Genomic DNA, 17934 nt, shown 5'->3' on the forward strand with positions numbered 1-17934 from the left:
AAATGAAATCACAACTATAATAAATATTAATGTATTCCATCCGTTTCTGTGAGACGATTTCCCCCGTCTTTCTGATCCAAACGATCCAGGGACATCTGATGAAGAAAAAGGAGATTTTCGTCTAATTCCGTATTTCCGTGGTTGATATTGTCGAGCAAAAACCATTCGGTGAATTGAATCGTTGTATTTTTTCCTACAATCTTATATGCTTCGTGTAACAAACTGTAAGTATATTTTTTAACGCTATTTATGAAATAAATAAATTAAATTAGGCATTGAAGGCTCGCTCAGCTGGACATGATGATGGGTATTCTTTTTCCATAATGTAGACTGTAGGGCATTTTATGACTTACATACAACTAGCTAACTAGTAACTATTAGCCACTTTGCCTACTTGTAATTTTGTAAAGATCGCAGTTCTGCACTATGTCTATTTAATAGTCTATACCCAGACTAATTGTGGTGTATCTGAATCATGCAAAATACATTTTTGTGGACTTTCCCCAAATAACTTATTGTCTCAAATGCTTTGAGTAATTTCAAATTTAGATTTAACAGTTACCAAATTGTGTTTAATATCGTACGTTCTGATGCACATAATTATTTTAAAAAGCTAAGTAATATCTAACTTAATCCATGAGTATGTTTTGCATATTTTTAACAACCTTTATGAAAGTATTGACAATATCAATTTTACTATTTGACAATAATATAAGTAATAATATATTTTTTGAAAGAGGAAAATTAAAGCATGAAATTTATTAAACACAATATTATATTAGGTATTTTACATTATGGATATGAAACAAAAATATTACAATGAATAAAATAAATTTATTTAAGAAAGTTAATACTTTTAAGTATCCATAGAATTTGCTATTCCATATATAGTCATTAGTAACAAGTAGTAATGGCAATGAATACAACTGGTATCAGAAATAATCTTATGCATTTGCCTCTATTCTTTAAATATTAGTTGATATTATCTATTATTGTTCATACAAAAGTGAAAGTAAGTGCAAAATGCTATGAAAGTGAATTTTATACAACTGGTTTAAGTTCAGTATTTCTATCTAGAAGGCATACTAAACAATTTGAATTTATTTAAAAAAAACAAGAAGCCTAAGAATTATTCAATAAACCCAAGTATAACTTTATAGGTGTATACTGTAATACACCTAAATACCTTATAAAATAATTTACTTTTAATTTTTTATGAATTTGAGTATAATTTGTTGCATTTTATAATCTTAAAATAAAAAAAAAATAGTTATTTAATTTATAAAAAGTTATATCTGTCTATACTTTTTACACAGTGTGGAACTAAAATTAAAGGAGGGAAATGTTTTGTGAAATATAATTAAGTTATTTACTAAAATATTTTCAAAATTCAACATAAAACAAACATTGAATAATGGTGTTAGTCCCTTCCCCAACCTTTCTGACTGCCCTTGAATTCCATAGTGATATCCATATTTAGTAAAATCATAAATAAATTTAAAAGTTTTCACAATTTTTCTCATTTGTTTCACATAAACAACATTGTAAATCTAAAAATAAAAATTCACACTAGAGTGAAATTACCATTAGAATATTGTAAGGAAGGAGAGACAGATGTATAGTTCGCAAGAGTGGAAGTAAGATCAGTCTAATTTTGACACTCCTTCTGACCCTATAATACGTCAGTGCCTGCCTCTAGGACTTGGCACCTTGACAAACACCTAGAAATAAATCAGGCTATACTCCCAACAATTTTTATATAAGTCTACTACAGTTGACGATTTAAAATAAAAACTTACAACAATAATAAAAATTAACTACATATTTATCATATTTCTATCACAAATTAAATAATTATGAATATATTATATATATATTAAATTCATGTAAAATACATCAAATTTTTTTTTAATTTAAAATGTAATTGATGTATAAAATATAAATGTTTTTACAATATAATTTTAGTGACCTACGTATTATTGTAAAGAAAAGAAACAAAATTTGTACCATTTGGGTATTTATTATATTTTCAGTTTAAAAAGTATAAACTTACCAGTAGAGTAGTGAGTCATTCATTTCAGTCTCAACATTAAACAGTTTCACCAATCAGAAATGAGATAAAAATAGTGGTAGTGGTGGGAAGTATTTTAGCATAGCGGCAGTTGGCTATCATAATTGAAGCACAATGTTATATAGCTCATATATTATTTCGAAATACTATGTAATTTGATATCAAATTTATATTTTGATCTTTTACAGAAGCATGTAAGAAAACATTTTAATGACTATAAAGATTTTCATCTTTATTCATTTTTGGCATAGCTGTTGTATGTTATAGCGTAAGTATCTTAATTTTTATGCGTTATGTACAAATCATGTTTGTATTATATTTTCCAATATTTTTATAGTTATTTGTTGTCAGTTTGATACTTTGATGATATTTTTACAACACTAAAATTGTTTGAATTTAGGAAATGGTGAGTCTTATTGACCACTCAGAAGACTATGATCAGGCAAGATGCCTGGTGCGCAAATTTCATGATCCCCTTGATAAATCTACCAACAATGATAAATTGGAATGCTGTGTTGATAAGAATAAAACTGTTCGTCAGTTTATTAATGTAGTGGCACAGTATTTCAATTTGGATCTTGATTCTTTTTATTTGACATTTAGTTCATTCAAATCAGATTCTACATTGGAAACAAATGATAAGGTATTTACTACTACTAAATCATAAAAATTATGTTTTTTTCAAAAATAGTAACTTATAGTTAATATTTCAGCCAAAACTGGAAGCAGATGATGATCGTCTATTGATAGATGTTGGTGTGGTATTTGGTGAGGATTCTCAAAATCGTTTTGTTCTATCAGAGAATGAAGTTGAAGAAAGCGATCAAGCTGAATGTATTTTACGCATACCTAAGGGTGCAAAAGTGTTTCCATTGACTGTGGATCAAAATGAAACTGCAGGACAACTGTACAAACGTGTATTAGAATTCTGTCAATCAGAAGATTTGAATACAGAATTTTTCGTTTTAACTTTTAATTCCTATGACAACAATGCTGACTTGATCAAAGTATGCTTTGTTTTATAATAGTTAAGCTTTGATGAATTAGTTGTAAAAAAAAAAACTATTTTGTTAATGTTCAGCTTATGATAAGAGAAGATGATACAAGGTTGCTGAGTGACATTGGGATTGTGTACCGTCAAGGAGTAAAAAACCGTTTTGAAATATCACTAAACAGTGTATCAGATAATATAGAGAATGATAATTCATCAAAATCATGTTCACCTACTCAAGATCAAAAAATAGAAAGTCAATACTCAAAAATTCATCCTTCAGTTCGTCGAAATGGTCTAGATTCATCGTCCGTTATAGAAAATAATATGTTAGAACCAACGTCACCAATGCCAATGCTAGCATTACCTTCTAACCGAATGCTATATAACCGTTCAACTGAAAGAGCATATACAGGTTTGAATATGATCATTGCTTATTTTGTTATTAATTTATTATATACAATGACATTATAAATTAAAATTGTATGTTTTAACTCATGTGAGAAAAGTGATATTTTAAAGAGCAAGTTATGTGAAAAAACTTATTGAGATTACTAAGGATAAAAAAAATATCAAAGTATATTTTAGTATGTGATCTGTCAACAGCCATTTAATTTGCAGTGGTCACTCATCTATTGCGTGATTATCTTGAACAAGTTAAAAATAGTTTTGAGTGTGAATAGATGATCTGAAACAATTAATAAAGAGGATACCACATCTGCATGACGTGTTGTCTTTGTCTTACAAACTTAAAACATAATATCAAATTTGAGTTCAGCAGAACCAGTTTTGTGTTTTTAGATTCAATATTGATCTATTACTTAGTGAATTGACCTATCAAACTTAAAGCTTAGAACACTATCTATATTCTCTGGTTGATTTTTACAATAATTAAACTTTTAAGCAAGTTATGGGTATTTATATATTTTAATATTTTACATACGCATAATTAGCTTAAAAATTTAAATGTCGTAAAAAATTAGTAAGAGAACATACATAATGTTATTACCTTTAAGTTTGATCATAAGTTAATTCACTAATAATAATGCCATGTCCCAGTGGTGTATATACGGGAGGATACTAGAGATCATATACACCAACTTTTGTACTCAATAATATGAATATATGTGTATACTGAATAAGTCTATTATAATCTTTATATCCTCCCCTCACTTGAAAAAAATCCTATATACGCTACTCCCTTGTCCTAGCTGATTTGCATGTATACGGGGAAAAACATTTTTTTCAAATATACTTGTACATTTATAAGATGGAGACTACATAAAAAGGTATGGTATCATCTTAAGAAAGAGTTTTGATATACGGAGGTTTGGTAAACTAAAAAACAATGATAACACTATTTTAATAATAAATAATATTTTGGAGAATGTCTTACGAATTTTAAAAACTAGATTTTTAAGTTAAATAAACGAGTAATTTTATAAATGTGTTATTATTACAGGATATAGAGGTTTGGTAAATCAAGCAATGACTTGTTACCTAAATAGTTTATTGCAAGCATTGTACATGACTCCTGAATTTCGAAATGCTCTGTACCAATGGAAATTTGATTTTGATGCAAACATTGACGAGTCGAAATCGATTCCATTTCAACTCCAAAGATTATTCTTAAACCTACAAGTAAATATTTTATAAACAATATATCACTAAACATAGTTATAAAAATATAAAATATTTTGTTTAAAGACTTCACCGCGACACAGTGTTGAAACAACAGAACTTACTCGTAGTTTTGGTTGGGATTCTAGTGAAGCATGGCAACAGCACGATGTTCAGGAACTTTGTAGAGTCATGTTTGATGCTCTTGAACAAGAATTTAAAAATACCACTCATGTTGATCTCATAAACCAGCTTTATCAAGGTAAATTTTAATATATTTTGTGTTTGTATAATAATTATACAGTATACAAATCTAAGTAAATATATCTACGGTAAAAATCTCCACGGAACATATCCATAAAAATATATAATATATAGAAAATAATAATGAACATTTTCTTTTGATGTAAGTTACTATGTATACATTTTGCATTTAAATCACTTTTTTCAGGAAAAATGATTGATTATGTGAAGTGCCAAGAATGTGGAATTGAAAAATCCAGAGAAGATACATTTTTAGACATACCTTTACCTATACGTCCGTTTGGAAGTACTAACGCTTATGGATGTATAGTAAGATAGATTTTTTCTTAAGTATTATTTCAAATCTGAGTAAAACAAAATGTTTATTTTATTTAGAAAGAAGCACTACAAGGATTTACCCAGCCTGAAACATTAGATGGCAATAATCAGTATTTTTGTGAACGCTGTAATAAAAAATGTAATGCTCACAAAGGTCTGAAATTCAGCAAGTTTCCATACATAATGACATTGCATTTGATGCGTTTTGATTTTGATTATAACACTATGTATCGCATCAAATTGAATGACAGGTAATATTTAATACATTAACTTATTGAAAATAAATACAATGTTTCTATTTATTTTATTTTTCTTATTTTCATATTATAGAGTTGAGTTTCCTTTAAAACTCAATTTAAATAATTTCATATCAAATAATAAAAATGGTTTAGACAAAGAAGAGGCGCTATCTGAAGGATTTCCTGAAGAATTATTTGGATCTGGTAGTAAATGTGATGATAGTAGTTATACTGGCACAGACAGTTCATCTGCATTAGATGAAATTGATCAAGTAATTAAAAAAAATTTAATTTAAGTTATGAGTTAATTAACTAGAAAAATGTAATTAACATTTTTCAGGATGAAGATGAAGGTATCGACCTTACCCAGCATAGACATGAAGATAAACGTGGAGGAGATTTGAACTCAGAAAATGAACCAATTGGGCCGTATATGTATGAACTTTATGCTATTATGATACATTCTGGCAGTGCGTCGGGGGGACACTATTATGCATACATTAAAGACTTTAAAACTGAACAGTGGTTATGTTTTAACGATCAGTCTGTGTCAGTGGTAAGTTGTAATATTAACCTAATATTTATTGTTAACTTCTATGATTTATGAAAATGTTGAACAAATATTTCAATGTATGTTTATTTGTTTTTCAAAACATTAGATCACAATGGATGATATTGAAAGAAGTTTTGGTGGTGGTCCTGTACGAGGATATTATTCAGGCCAATACACATCTAGTACTAATGCATATATGCTCATGTACAGACAAATTGATCACAGAAGAAATAAAAATGCTATGACTGAAGAAGAATTTCCCCCGCATTTAAAAGAACTTCATAACTTACTAGAGAGAAAAGCCGAAGAAGACAGACAGATGAGAGAAAGAGAACGAGACATGTATAAAGTGCCTGTCCACTTAGCTGATTTTATGGAATCCGGTGTACGCAGCTGGCAATTTGATTGTAGTGGAACCACTACTGTTGAACAATTAAAAGCTATGGCTATTGAGGTAACAATTTTAGTAATTGCTTTATGTTACATAATAATAAATTAATATTTACAAACTATAAGTGGAAGATTTTCAATTCTAGTATTTTAGAGTCACCAAACCGTGTCGGTTAGTTATTTTCAATAAACAGGAGCAAAAAGTTCTTGAAAACTTGGAAGATAAAAGCAATTATTTAGTATGTCACTTGAAATATTCCCTGACATTTGTATTGTTACTCCAAATGATTGACACAGAAGACAATAGAAGTGTTGTATCTACTCCAGGGTGTAAGAATAACAACTTGACTTTAAAATAATAATAATTGTATATTATAAGTACTAATATGTTGTTTCTTAATCAGATGTTTTGATGAAATTATTCATGATAAACTTGGATGACAACGAAGAAGATATTGATGTAAGTCAGCCTGTGGAAATTGAAATTGAACAAAACAATGAGATAAAAGACCTCAGGAATCTGCTTTACACAAAATACGATATTCCTAGGGAATCTGTGTTGCATTTCGCCATTCAGAGCAGTTCAAAACCAACATTGCTCGAAGATAGCGCACCATGTTCATCTGTTTACACTAATTATGTATGTATTGTTAAGACACGATTTTCATTAAACAGTAGTGCTCGTGGTCCATTTAACTATTTTAGTGTTTGTCCTACAGGTTTTTGTGTTCATCGAACGCCATGCTATCGAACAATCAGCCTTGTCGCACAAGATGAAAAACATTATCATACGATACGACAATACAATCCTATTACAATTCATCTTGCCTACAAAAGATACAGGTATAGTATTTTACTGTTTTTATAACTAAAATATATGTGACTAATATACTGATACATTTTTCACCCGAAAGCGTGCAAGAATGTATGATTTCACTGCACATAATATTATCATTTAAAACACACTTTTAACAGAAATTTAACTGGTAAAAGTTTAATTGTATATAATATACATACTATATTTTATATGATTAAAGTAATGATAATTCCTAAGGTATAAAGGGTAAAAACATCATCATTATTCAACTATTACTTAATCTGGTATTCTTTATTTATAAGTATAGGTTTTCAAAACCAATTTTTTAATTTTCAGAAACTTTACATAAATTGATGACATTATACAATAAAAACTCTGTTAATGGCAACAGTGAAGATATGTCTATGCTACCTTTAGAAAAACAAATTGCAAGTGTGTCGGAAGGTAAGCGTTAGCAAATTTTTCATTGCCACATTCTTACATTCATAAATTGTATATTATAATTTTTTTTTTGTCTTGTTCAGTGGATTGTGATCAGTCAACTGAAGACAATAATTTGGTTGCAATTCCTGAGGATATGTGTGTTGTAGCTAGTGGTAGTGGAAGTGGTGATCAAAGCGAGGACAGTAGTATTACAGACAGTGAAAGGTAATGATTTTTTGAGGGATTTGAACATATTATTTAAAATTATTCTTTATTCCTTAGAACAATCAAAGGAGATACTGTCGAAGATTATCACATGGATTCTCCTACTTTTGAACATGACCCAATAAAGGTATATCAGTTTTTTTCTAAAATTCTTAGTATAATATATTATATTATTCAAAATTATGTTTAGGTTTATGATCAAGGCAGATTGGAGGAAAACTGGGATGGGACTGAAGACGATGATGATGATAACGAATTCCAGTTAAATGAAAAATATTTTTTTAAAACAACAAAGTTATCAGACAACAAGACATCTGAGGACGATGATGGTAAGCAATATATTTTGAGATGGAAATGAAGCTCTGAAATTTTGATTTTTAAATATTATATCCTACATATTATTTTAAGATTTTACCAAGACCAACTTAACCAATATTACTCTTGTTCATGTAAATTAGTGACACGATTAAAGATAGTATGGTTGCCCAACGAATCTAGAAAAGTGTCTACCGAAATGAATCGTCATTATCAGTATTAAACAGCTGGAGACTTACGCACTAGCGCTTATTTGTTATAGTGACTATAAATGCAATTACCTTTCAAATGTAAATTGTAGTTCTGTGATATCCACATGACATAATATAAACGCTAGTGCTTAAGTCTCCAGCTCTTTAATTTAACTTTAATACTGATTATAGAGATTCATTTTGGTAGAAATTTTTCAAGTATGGGAATCATGGGTCGATAGGCAACCATAATATCTATAGCCGTGATTAGTGATCACCTGACCTGTTTTTATACATTTTCCTTATGTTTGAATGTAGAACTAAAATAATATTGATAGTTTTTTTGTTTATCAAAATCTGTAAAATAAAAATGTTATAGAAAAACTGTACGCTTATGTCGATAAACGCATGACTGTCAAAGAACTCAAAACTCAATTAATACCGTACATCAACATACCATCTGATTTTATTATTCTAAATCGATGCAAATCAGACACAGAATTAGAAGAATTGGCATTACCTAGTAGTTCTTTAGAAGATTTGGCCTACTCAGACACAATTAAAATCACCATGGGTCAAGCATTACGTGATGGTGAATATCGCGGTATCATTTATTGGATCGAACCACAAGAACAGACAACAAAGGTATATAATCAAATAATTACACAACTTGTTAAATAGATATAAATATATTAATAATATATATTCTAATAATATTTTTACTGCTTGTAGATTCATTTTAAAAAAATGTTTGATTGGATAATAACGATGGGAACTTCAGTTTTAGACACAAAAAAAGAACTATTGGTTAAATTGAATAAAACACAAAATATTGATATACCTTTAGACAGGTAAATAATTTGACAACTTAATGAAATGTATTGTTAACTGTGTATGATGTATTATTGTAGGTGTCGTTTGCGTAAGAAAAAAAAGGACTCCCTGATGCGATGCTATTTCAATGAAGAAATCTGGAATGAAGATATCGGTCAGGGGTGGGAAATGGTCATATTGGATCTAAAAGATCGTTCCGAATTGGAATTAAATAAAACCAAACGACTTATGTTTGTCAATCATGTAGAAGAAGCACTTCCAGGACGTTGTATAACTGAAATGGAGTTTGTTGTTGATATCGCGTCATCAACATCTGCTAACACACAGCTGGCCACTGAAGTAAGTATTCTTCGGAAACTGGATTGTTAAATATTTTATAATTTTGTAATCTATATATATAAAAATGAATGTATGTGTGTCAGTGTGTGTGTCCATGTTACCATGGCAACCATTTATATATTATTTTGAGATTTCTGTCGTCGGTATGTGTCTCTCATGGCAACCAATTATATATTATTTTGAAATTTCTGATGGAATGTTTTGTATATAAATGGTTGCCATGGTGATCTGTAAAACATATTATTCACATAGAGTTGACAATTTTAATGGGCAACGAAGTGAATGGGATCAGATATGTTTATATACATAGATAGATTATATCTCTGAGCAGAGGATAGACTAATTTAAAAAGGGAGAGGACCAACCCCGGGAGGTGCTCAAACAGGGATTTTGATATTTCATATGGAAATTTTTGTTTATAAATGGTTGCCATAGGTTTTGAAGCTATTATAATAATAATTATTGGTTGCCGGGAAACGAAGTGCACGGGATCAGCTAGTATTAAATAAATTATTGTCATTTAGATTTCCAATAAACTTAATATACCTGAAGATCAGTTAGAAATCGGTTATAAACATGGACACTCAACTGAAATAGCTTGGAAATCTAGTGTGTTCAATTGGTCATTTAGTTTATCTGACGACAACATCATTTTATACTGTCGGTAAGTAAATATTTAATTCAATCATAAAAAAAATATACGTATTATGTAATTATATTTTATAAAAATAATTTACTGTTTTTATAAATTTCTTATTTCATTTTATAAAAACAGTAATGCTGCGGATAACACATCCAACAAAGAAGCACCCAGCAAATGGCGTAGGCAACGCAAAGAACGTTCGTTAAGAATACACACTATGAACAATGATTAAACATTATTTATTGTGTAATGTTTGGTAAATGTTAAATGTATTTATTACTGAGGAGGTAAAAATCAGTTTGAAATACTTGTTTTAATCTGTCTTTTTTAAAAAGAATTTAATTTTCTACAACCTAAAAAACTTCTTGAAAAATACTCATTGGTTAATTTTACAAAATTCTTTAGATTCATTTTTATCATTAATTGTGTACATTTGTTAACATCAAAAATACAAATTTGTTTCCTAGTTTAAATCTTTTATCTGTGATACAAAAGTTAATAAATAATATTAAATGTAGATTTTGTAACATGTATTAAAAAAAAATAAATAATTTTTAAAAGTCTTAAAATTGAAAATATATTTTTTACAACATAAAAAAAGTCATACATATTGTATATTAATATGTAAGTATTTACAAATTTAATAAATATTTTTTAAACCAACAAACTGTTGCATATAAAAATTAATTAATAAATGTGACTAGTAGCACTCGTCCGCTCGTACATAATATTATATATATTCTAAAGTTTTACTTAACTTAAAATCAACTAGTTGCTATTTTATTGTTAAATATTAAAATATATAAACAAATTTGTAAAAAAAATAATATAAATATTACCTGAGCTATTTTTATTCTATTTTGTATCTACACATTAATAATACAAGTAAAACCTTACTTGTTGAGCCTCAAAATTTTGCTGTCTAAAAGTCCATTAATAACAAAACAAAACAAATCAAACCAAACACTTACAAATATAAAATTTGCTGGTCATTTCTAAATGCCTAAAAATCATAAACATGTATTGCTCAGATCTTTGTTATGCAAAACGTAATGTTTTATGTCTAATTTATAAAATTAGATTATTTTGTTAGTTTGTTTTTTTCCTTATTTTTGTATTATTTATTATTTATTATTATTACTATTACTTTGTAATTTAAAGTGTTTAAAATAAGAAAACATTCATAGTTGTAATATTCATTAAAACTTTCAAGTATTTTAAATTGTACTTAAATTTAAAAAAGTGAAAAAATTATTATACATTTCTAGAACAAAAGTGAATTGGTCTCCGAAAAGTTATAGCTTATTTTCAGAATTGTTGAGAAGAAAAAAAATAAAGAAAAACTCATAATATAAATATATATACAAAAACACAATTGTTAAGAATTTTTAAATCTAATAAAATAGGGTTCCTAATCGTTGTTGTTATTGTTGTTCAACGATGTAATTTTTCCACAAGCAGATTCCTCATGTTTGTACAAGTACGACTTGAGTGCAAACGCTTTGTTGCATTTCTGACAGACGTGTGGTTTTTCGGTAGAATGAGTTTGTAGATGAGCTCGCAAGTTTGATTTATCTGCAAACGCTTTGCGACATTTTTCGCACTCGTAAGGCTTTTCGCCTGAAAAGTTAAATAAGAAATTAATATGTTTTACACATAACCCTCTTGGGTTAATAGAAAAGTTTTCAAGCTGATCTACCCATCGAGAAATAGCTGTTCACAGAGGGTAGCCGAGTAAGCGAATGCAATTTACTGCGGCTATACATTTCTTATTAATGAAAGAACCGCAGAAATATATAATTGTTAAGACTACTTTTAAATGTAATGACCGCAGTCTATTATAGAGGAGTATTAATTACTAGTGGGGAGGAGTGTTTGAAATATTTCCGTTTACAACCTCCCCAACACAGACATTTTATACTTAGTAAACATGTCAACAATATTATGTTAGAAGTATCAATAGTATGGAAAAATGCTACGAAAATTAATTTTTGTACTTCCAACAATATGGTTTATTGAACGGTTTGAGATTAAAAGACACCTATTATCAATATTATAGAAGAAAAGTTAATCTCAGCCTCTACAAGAGTCAATTTTCAATATTTCAGTTATTAAACTCAATAATTCAAATTCAAAAAGTAAAATATCACAAGTTTTAGAGCTAAATATTGGACATTGAAAATATAATATCGAAAATCGACTCATATACAGGCCTAGATAAACTACTTCTCTTCAATTTGTGTAATATGTGTTCACACTGTCAGTCAGTAAGATATATTATTGGAAATACGAATCAAAGTTTTAGTGTTTCACTAAAATTCACATTGTAATTTAGTGTGTAAAATGCTGCGTTATTGATATGTACGTGCACTCGCCTATTTATTTTATACACAGTAAATCACACAAGAAAATTGCCTATATCAAACTCTTTAAAACTGGATGGTATCCAATCCCCTTAAATTAAATATAATAAAATGTAGTTTGAAACAATTGCAACAGCACTTTTTTGTGTTGTAAAAATTGTATTTTATTTAATTTAATTTTGCTATTGGAAATTATTATTACTGGAGCCCCTCTTCCACCATTAAGACATTAAGTATTATGTCTCTGTCGATATTATGTGCAATTTATGCATTGTGAAGCTTACCCGTGTGGGTGCGAATGTGCCCTTGCAACAACCATGGCCTGGAGAAGCATTTACCGCAGATGCCACATTTACAAGACTGGCTATGTGTTCGCATGTGCATTGAAAAAGCTGGTATCGACACATATACCTGCACAGAAATAAACAAAATATAAAATCACATTGAACAGTGGCAACAGCAATAATCGGTAAAAATATATTTTAACATAAAAAATTAGGATTAAAATACATAATTATAGTTAAAAAGAGGTCTGGGATAAGGTTGTAACATAATTGTAACTTGTAAGGGGTACTTGGGGTATCCTATACTGCAAGTGGTTATATTAGAAATATTATATATAATCACAAATTGAAGATGATATGTATATAAATATTGGTTTTTTTTATACCAAGTAGGCATTTAAAAAACACGATACAATATTAATAATATTATATAGTGAAAACTGAGATCTCTCAAAATGAATGTATGTTATATATTTATGAATTTTTAAAGAGTATAATTTTAAATCAAATATGCCCAAAAAATTGTAAAATTAAGAAATTATGTCCTAAAAACTAAAAAATTATAAGATATGCACGTTGAAATTTTTTTTTTATATTTGCCCATTATTACGACCTTGAGGTCTTTTTGTCAATGCTTATCAGTTATCACAAGTGAGAGTAGGTAGATCTTGACGTGATCTATTTATCTATGTATATATCACTATATACATGATACTACCGCCCTTCTCCGAGGGAGTCATGTGCCGTGTTCACTACTTAGTTCATAGTTGGAAAAATGTTGATCGCTTAGTCTATTCAGAATAAGAGCACACCAGATTTACGTAACAAAACCGATTTTGACCATGGCCCCCTGGTGTCGTCTTATTCTGAATATAGTATAGAACATTAGAACCTGTTGCACTTTGCTATGAATGGAACCGATGGGCGATGACTGTGAGTCGCAGTCAACTGCGTGACCACTGCGCCACTCCGACCCAAATTTACTATATTATGTTAATAATCTAATAGCCCACAAAACATACATAAATTCATAACCATATTAAATATGATAGGGTTGGCCAATTTGCGGCTCTTGGTCATAGACTCGTGCGGCTTGCGTCTTATCGTAAGACGCAAAACATATTATTAATTGCTAACATAATAGTTGGTAATCAGTATTATATTATATTATACACGACATGAAGACAAAAATATTTCATACAAAATGTAACCTGACATTATTGTACGTTATTATATTATTATTAGCATTGACCACATTTGATATTATCTTATCTTGTTTACGATAATTGAAAACCTTTTATTTCTGCTCTTTGATCTTACGAATTTTTCATTATAGGTACCTATAATTGTGCGGCTCGCGACTGTTATTGCCAGCCACCCCTGATATATAATTAACATATCACGAAATATGAATAAAAATATTATTATTATTGTGATCTCACCTTGTCGCAGTGGGGACAGTGTCTGGCTTTTGTGTCTGCCAGAGACCTGTGCGTCTGCCGATGCCGGGCCAAGTTGCTGGAAGTGCTGTAACATTTCCCGCAATCCGGACACTGACGTTCCTTGTTGTTGTTGTTGGTTGTCTTCTTCGCAGTCTGCTCAGTAGTTATTGTGTTATGGTTGTCGTCATCGTCGTCATCTCCGTCAACGTCGATGACCACACCATCGTTTTTCTACAACCAATCCACATAACAGAGAATAGTATTATGTTTAACACTTTTTTCGGAAAATTAAAGACACGTGCGCAACAAAAAATTGTTCAATCGTTCAAGTTATCGCTATATAATTAACTTTTGATCTTCTAAACGGCAACCCAAAGTGTGTTGATTTACCTATTTCATATTCTGCAACAGAATACTGTCACGTTTTTTGACCCAACATATTAAATTTTACCGACATCTATAAAAAAATTAAAAATTGAAAATGTCCGTTCAATACAAGTTCAAACAAATCAAAATATTTTGAAAATGTTTAGTGTAGAGCAAATCCTAATTCCTAATATAAACATTTAGTAAAAATTTCATGTACGGTCATTTGTTTTAGAGTTAGTCACACGTACACCGAAAACCAAAACCGATTTTGCGTAAAAACCTCAGTTTTTCCCGGATTGTGTACTTCATTTTTTGTTTGTTTTTACTGACGTTTTTTTTGAAAACTAATGGGAATTTTTTACTTTTGACCCCCCAAAAGTACCAACTACATTCACTTCCCTATCAGAATAATATGCTGTTGAAGAAAATCTAAGTATTTTTCCTACCAACCTAAATGAGTGATGACAGACAAAAAAAACACATTACCTACTTTAATTGCTCTTTTCGGAATTTAAGATGTAAACAAGTGTAAATTTAATGCCATAGGTAATATTTTAATACTATACAGGTAACATTACATTAGAACTTCACCTATCGTAAATGGTTGGTATTTTTAAAATTTTTTTTGGTAGATTTAAGGTTTCGACGACTGAGGTCATTAGCCTGTAAGGTTGGTAGGGTTGGTCAGGAACACGTTACACATATCCAGGAATTAGTGGCAGCGGCTGTTGCTTACTCTCAATCACGAAGAGATTTCAGCCACTTCGCCTCGCTGTCCGCTGAGCCACGTATTTATAAATTTATTTTATGTAAAAGATATTTATATATTATAATGCCTACTCAAAACATTACTATAAAAAATATACTCAAAATACAATTTAAAATGTACTACTAGTCGTAAGTATACAAGGAAATGTTGCTTTAATTTTATTCTAATATAGGCACAGACATTTCTAATATAGGCAATAGGCATAGGAACAAATAGGAGGGATTTTTAGGGGCTAAGCCCCCCAATATCAAACGCTATTTACGCTTATTCGTAGTTAATTATGTTTTTTGATTAATATCGACTATATTATAATAATTGTTTAAGAGCTTTTCATAAATCTTTATTTAAAAAAGGTTCAGTCAGCAGTCTGATTTTTTTTAAATTTTGTTCAAAGCAACTGGTAATTTTTATTTAAATTTTGATTATTCGAAATTAATTTAGATACCTATTACCTATCTTAAAATGTGGCTTGATTGATCTCAAGTAGACCAGTTTTCAGAAGTCTTATCAGGTCCATCTGTAGGATTGACAAAAAGTAAATTACACAAATGAGCATAAATTGCTTATGGTTCGCGAGTGCAACGCTAAGGCGGTGGGTTCACTAACTTGTACGCGCACGTGCACAATATTTAAAAGACCTAAATGATGCACGCAATTTGAAAATAATTGTCCGTTTGAAATCGACCATAGTTTTGTCCAATCTTACAATGCCCAGAAGGATGAAACCTTCTACTGACCATTATTGAAATGTTTTAATTTCTTTTTTACGTTAAAGACGACCAAGATAAGTGCACACAAAATACAATTATGATAAGTAAAAAATGTACCTATTATAATTTAATGTGTTGTGTTTATGCCCACAAAGCCAAATGGCACGCGACCCTTTTTAGAGATAGCGTGCACGAACTACAAATCTACGGCTCTTACCTTTATGACCTTTTCGTAGGCACTCGGACCGTCGATGATCGTGGCCGTGTGGTGTCTGAAGTAGACGATGCTGACTTCGGCCAACTGCGTCAGGTTGTACAGCTCGTCTCCGACCGACGACTGCTGAGCGTCGATGATGTGTTCGTACGAGTGTGGCATTTCTGTGGGGGGAAAAAAGGCGAGAGTTCTTTTATCATTAGCCGACCACGACAACATTATAATATTTAAGTCACGCGACGAATGCGATCGATAAAAACAATAATATTATTATTATGACAACGATCGCTGATCGGGAGCAACAAAAGTGACGATCGGGATTGAACCAGTAGCGCGACGGCGGCAAAAGATACCTCCGAAATTGCAGCCGAGTGGCGACTGGCGAGTGCCGATAATAAATATTATGTTGTTGCTGAATATTGTAGCAAATAGCAATACAACAGCGACTACACGTCTCGAACACTTGATAGTTGATGTTATACGATAATATTTTGAATGGTGTTTATTATTAATCTCGTTATCGACAATCCAAAATAATGTGACATTTAAAATATATTATAATAATAACATTTACCGTGATATTATGATGATACGCGCGGCGGTTATTATCTTTACACCGTTTAAATGTTTAATGATAATATTATGTTAATAATTCATAGGAGCCCGTACTGACGTACTGCAGTCGTTAAATTCCATGCTATTTCGTTGTAATAAATAATAATAATATTAAATAATGATATTTTGTCCGTCGACGACGTCTTCCTCACTCACCGACCGCCAAGCAGTAGGTACTCGGAAAGAACGACGACAATAATAGATATCGTGTTATCTGTATATATTTGCACATTTGTACCCGTGTTCCGTGTAATACGCACACATGAATAATTGTACAAAAGTGTTTATTTTTAGATGGTTGGGACGATATACTAGTAATATAAATTATGATCGATAACAATTTGCAGTGTCCAAGTAAAAGGAGGCACAAGCAATAAAAATAATATAACATTTTTTCGAATTACCAATAAGCATTACCTAATGGACATTGGACAGCCCTACCACACCACCTTGCATTATAGTTCATGGGGACGAAATAGAAACATTGAGTGAGTGAAAAAACACTAACGTCCCTAAAGTATATATCTCTTTCTCTCTCGGTTCCATGGGTTTCTTTCTATGGCAATATAAGTATAAGTATATTCCTAAATGCATACTTCTTTTTTTCTCAGCAATCACGTCCACTGGTCTCTCACTCTATGAGCATTGTCCTTTTTTTTATATATAGTTCATTTGTAGTGGTTCCTATCACTTAAAACTTGTAGGTTCCTTTTTTGATTAGTTGTTATTTATTAATATTAACTTTCATGGGGGTTCCACATAAAAAAAATATTATTGTTTGGTGTTCCATGACCTCAACAAGTTTAATAAACACTGCACTCGTTATAGGTCTATGCCAACAGGTACACTTGTAGAGTGCTAGATTTAGGCGAGTACCTAAGTCTACTCACCTGGTCACAATAATATTAAGAAAGGCGCCAAAAATCGCTAATAAT

The 17934-nt window shown here is 30.2% G+C and overlaps 2 protein-coding genes across 3 annotated transcripts in view; one reads left to right on the forward strand and one right to left on the reverse strand.

Annotated features, from left to right (window-relative positions):
• On the forward strand, nucleotides 1–11591 carry LOC100162569 (ubiquitin carboxyl-terminal hydrolase 47). The gene is made up of 24 exons (XM_001952684.5): nucleotides 1–224; nucleotides 2260–2339; nucleotides 2472–2714; nucleotides 2785–3078; nucleotides 3153–3477; nucleotides 4525–4703; nucleotides 4770–4944; nucleotides 5134–5255; nucleotides 5322–5515; nucleotides 5595–5775; nucleotides 5844–6059; nucleotides 6163–6510; nucleotides 6593–6776; nucleotides 6851–7086; nucleotides 7166–7289; nucleotides 7600–7707; nucleotides 7788–7911; nucleotides 7969–8038; nucleotides 8102–8240; nucleotides 8797–9062; nucleotides 9150–9268; nucleotides 9329–9590; nucleotides 10115–10254; nucleotides 10366–11591. The coding sequence occupies exons 3-24, from the start codon at nucleotides 2475–2477 to the stop codon at nucleotides 10463–10465; spliced, it is 4146 nt and encodes a 1381-aa protein (XP_001952719.2). The 5' UTR covers nucleotides 1–224; nucleotides 2260–2339; nucleotides 2472–2474; the 3' UTR covers nucleotides 10466–11591.
• The window catches only part of LOC100159857 (transcriptional repressor scratch 2), a 20636-nt gene continuing 13258 nt past the window's right edge, over nucleotides 10557–17934 (reverse strand). The window contains exons 1-5 of one of the 2 annotated variants that reach the window (XM_016805841.2): nucleotides 16959–17163; nucleotides 16388–16548; nucleotides 14323–14553; nucleotides 12881–13007; nucleotides 10557–11853 (exon numbers count right to left, since the gene is read on the reverse strand). In XM_016805841.2, coding sequence (XP_016661330.1) covers nucleotides 11645–11853; nucleotides 12881–13007; nucleotides 14323–14553; nucleotides 16388–16546 — 726 coding nt within the window. In that variant the 5' untranslated portion in view covers nucleotides 16547–16548; nucleotides 16959–17163 and the 3' untranslated portion in view covers nucleotides 10557–11644. Of the gene's footprint in view, nucleotides 11854–12880; nucleotides 13008–14322; nucleotides 14554–16387; nucleotides 16549–16958; nucleotides 17164–17934 lie in introns of those variants that run through there. The other variant, XM_001951342.5, reaches the window with a different exon arrangement.

This window comes from Acyrthosiphon pisum, chromosome A1, assembly GCF_005508785.2.
Source record: "Acyrthosiphon pisum isolate AL4f chromosome A1, pea_aphid_22Mar2018_4r6ur, whole genome shotgun sequence".
In the NCBI taxonomy this organism is placed as follows: Eukaryota; Metazoa; Arthropoda; class Insecta; order Hemiptera; family Aphididae; genus Acyrthosiphon; species Acyrthosiphon pisum.

What these genes read in the sequence shown, in the direction of transcription:
- LOC100162569 (XM_001952684.5), top strand. Translation starts at nt 2,475, where the DNA reads ATGGTGAGTCTTATTGACCACTCAGAAGACTATGATCAGGCAAGATGC. An exon ending in CGCATCAAATTGAATGACAG is followed by an intron (nt 5,516 to 5,594) that starts GTAATATTTAAT and finishes TTCATATTATAG; the next exon opens with AGTTGAGTTTCCTTTAAAAC. An exon ending in GACATCTGAGGACGATGATG is followed by an intron (nt 8,241 to 8,796) that starts GTAAGCAATATA and finishes AAAATGTTATAG; the next exon opens with AAAAACTGTACGCTTATGTC.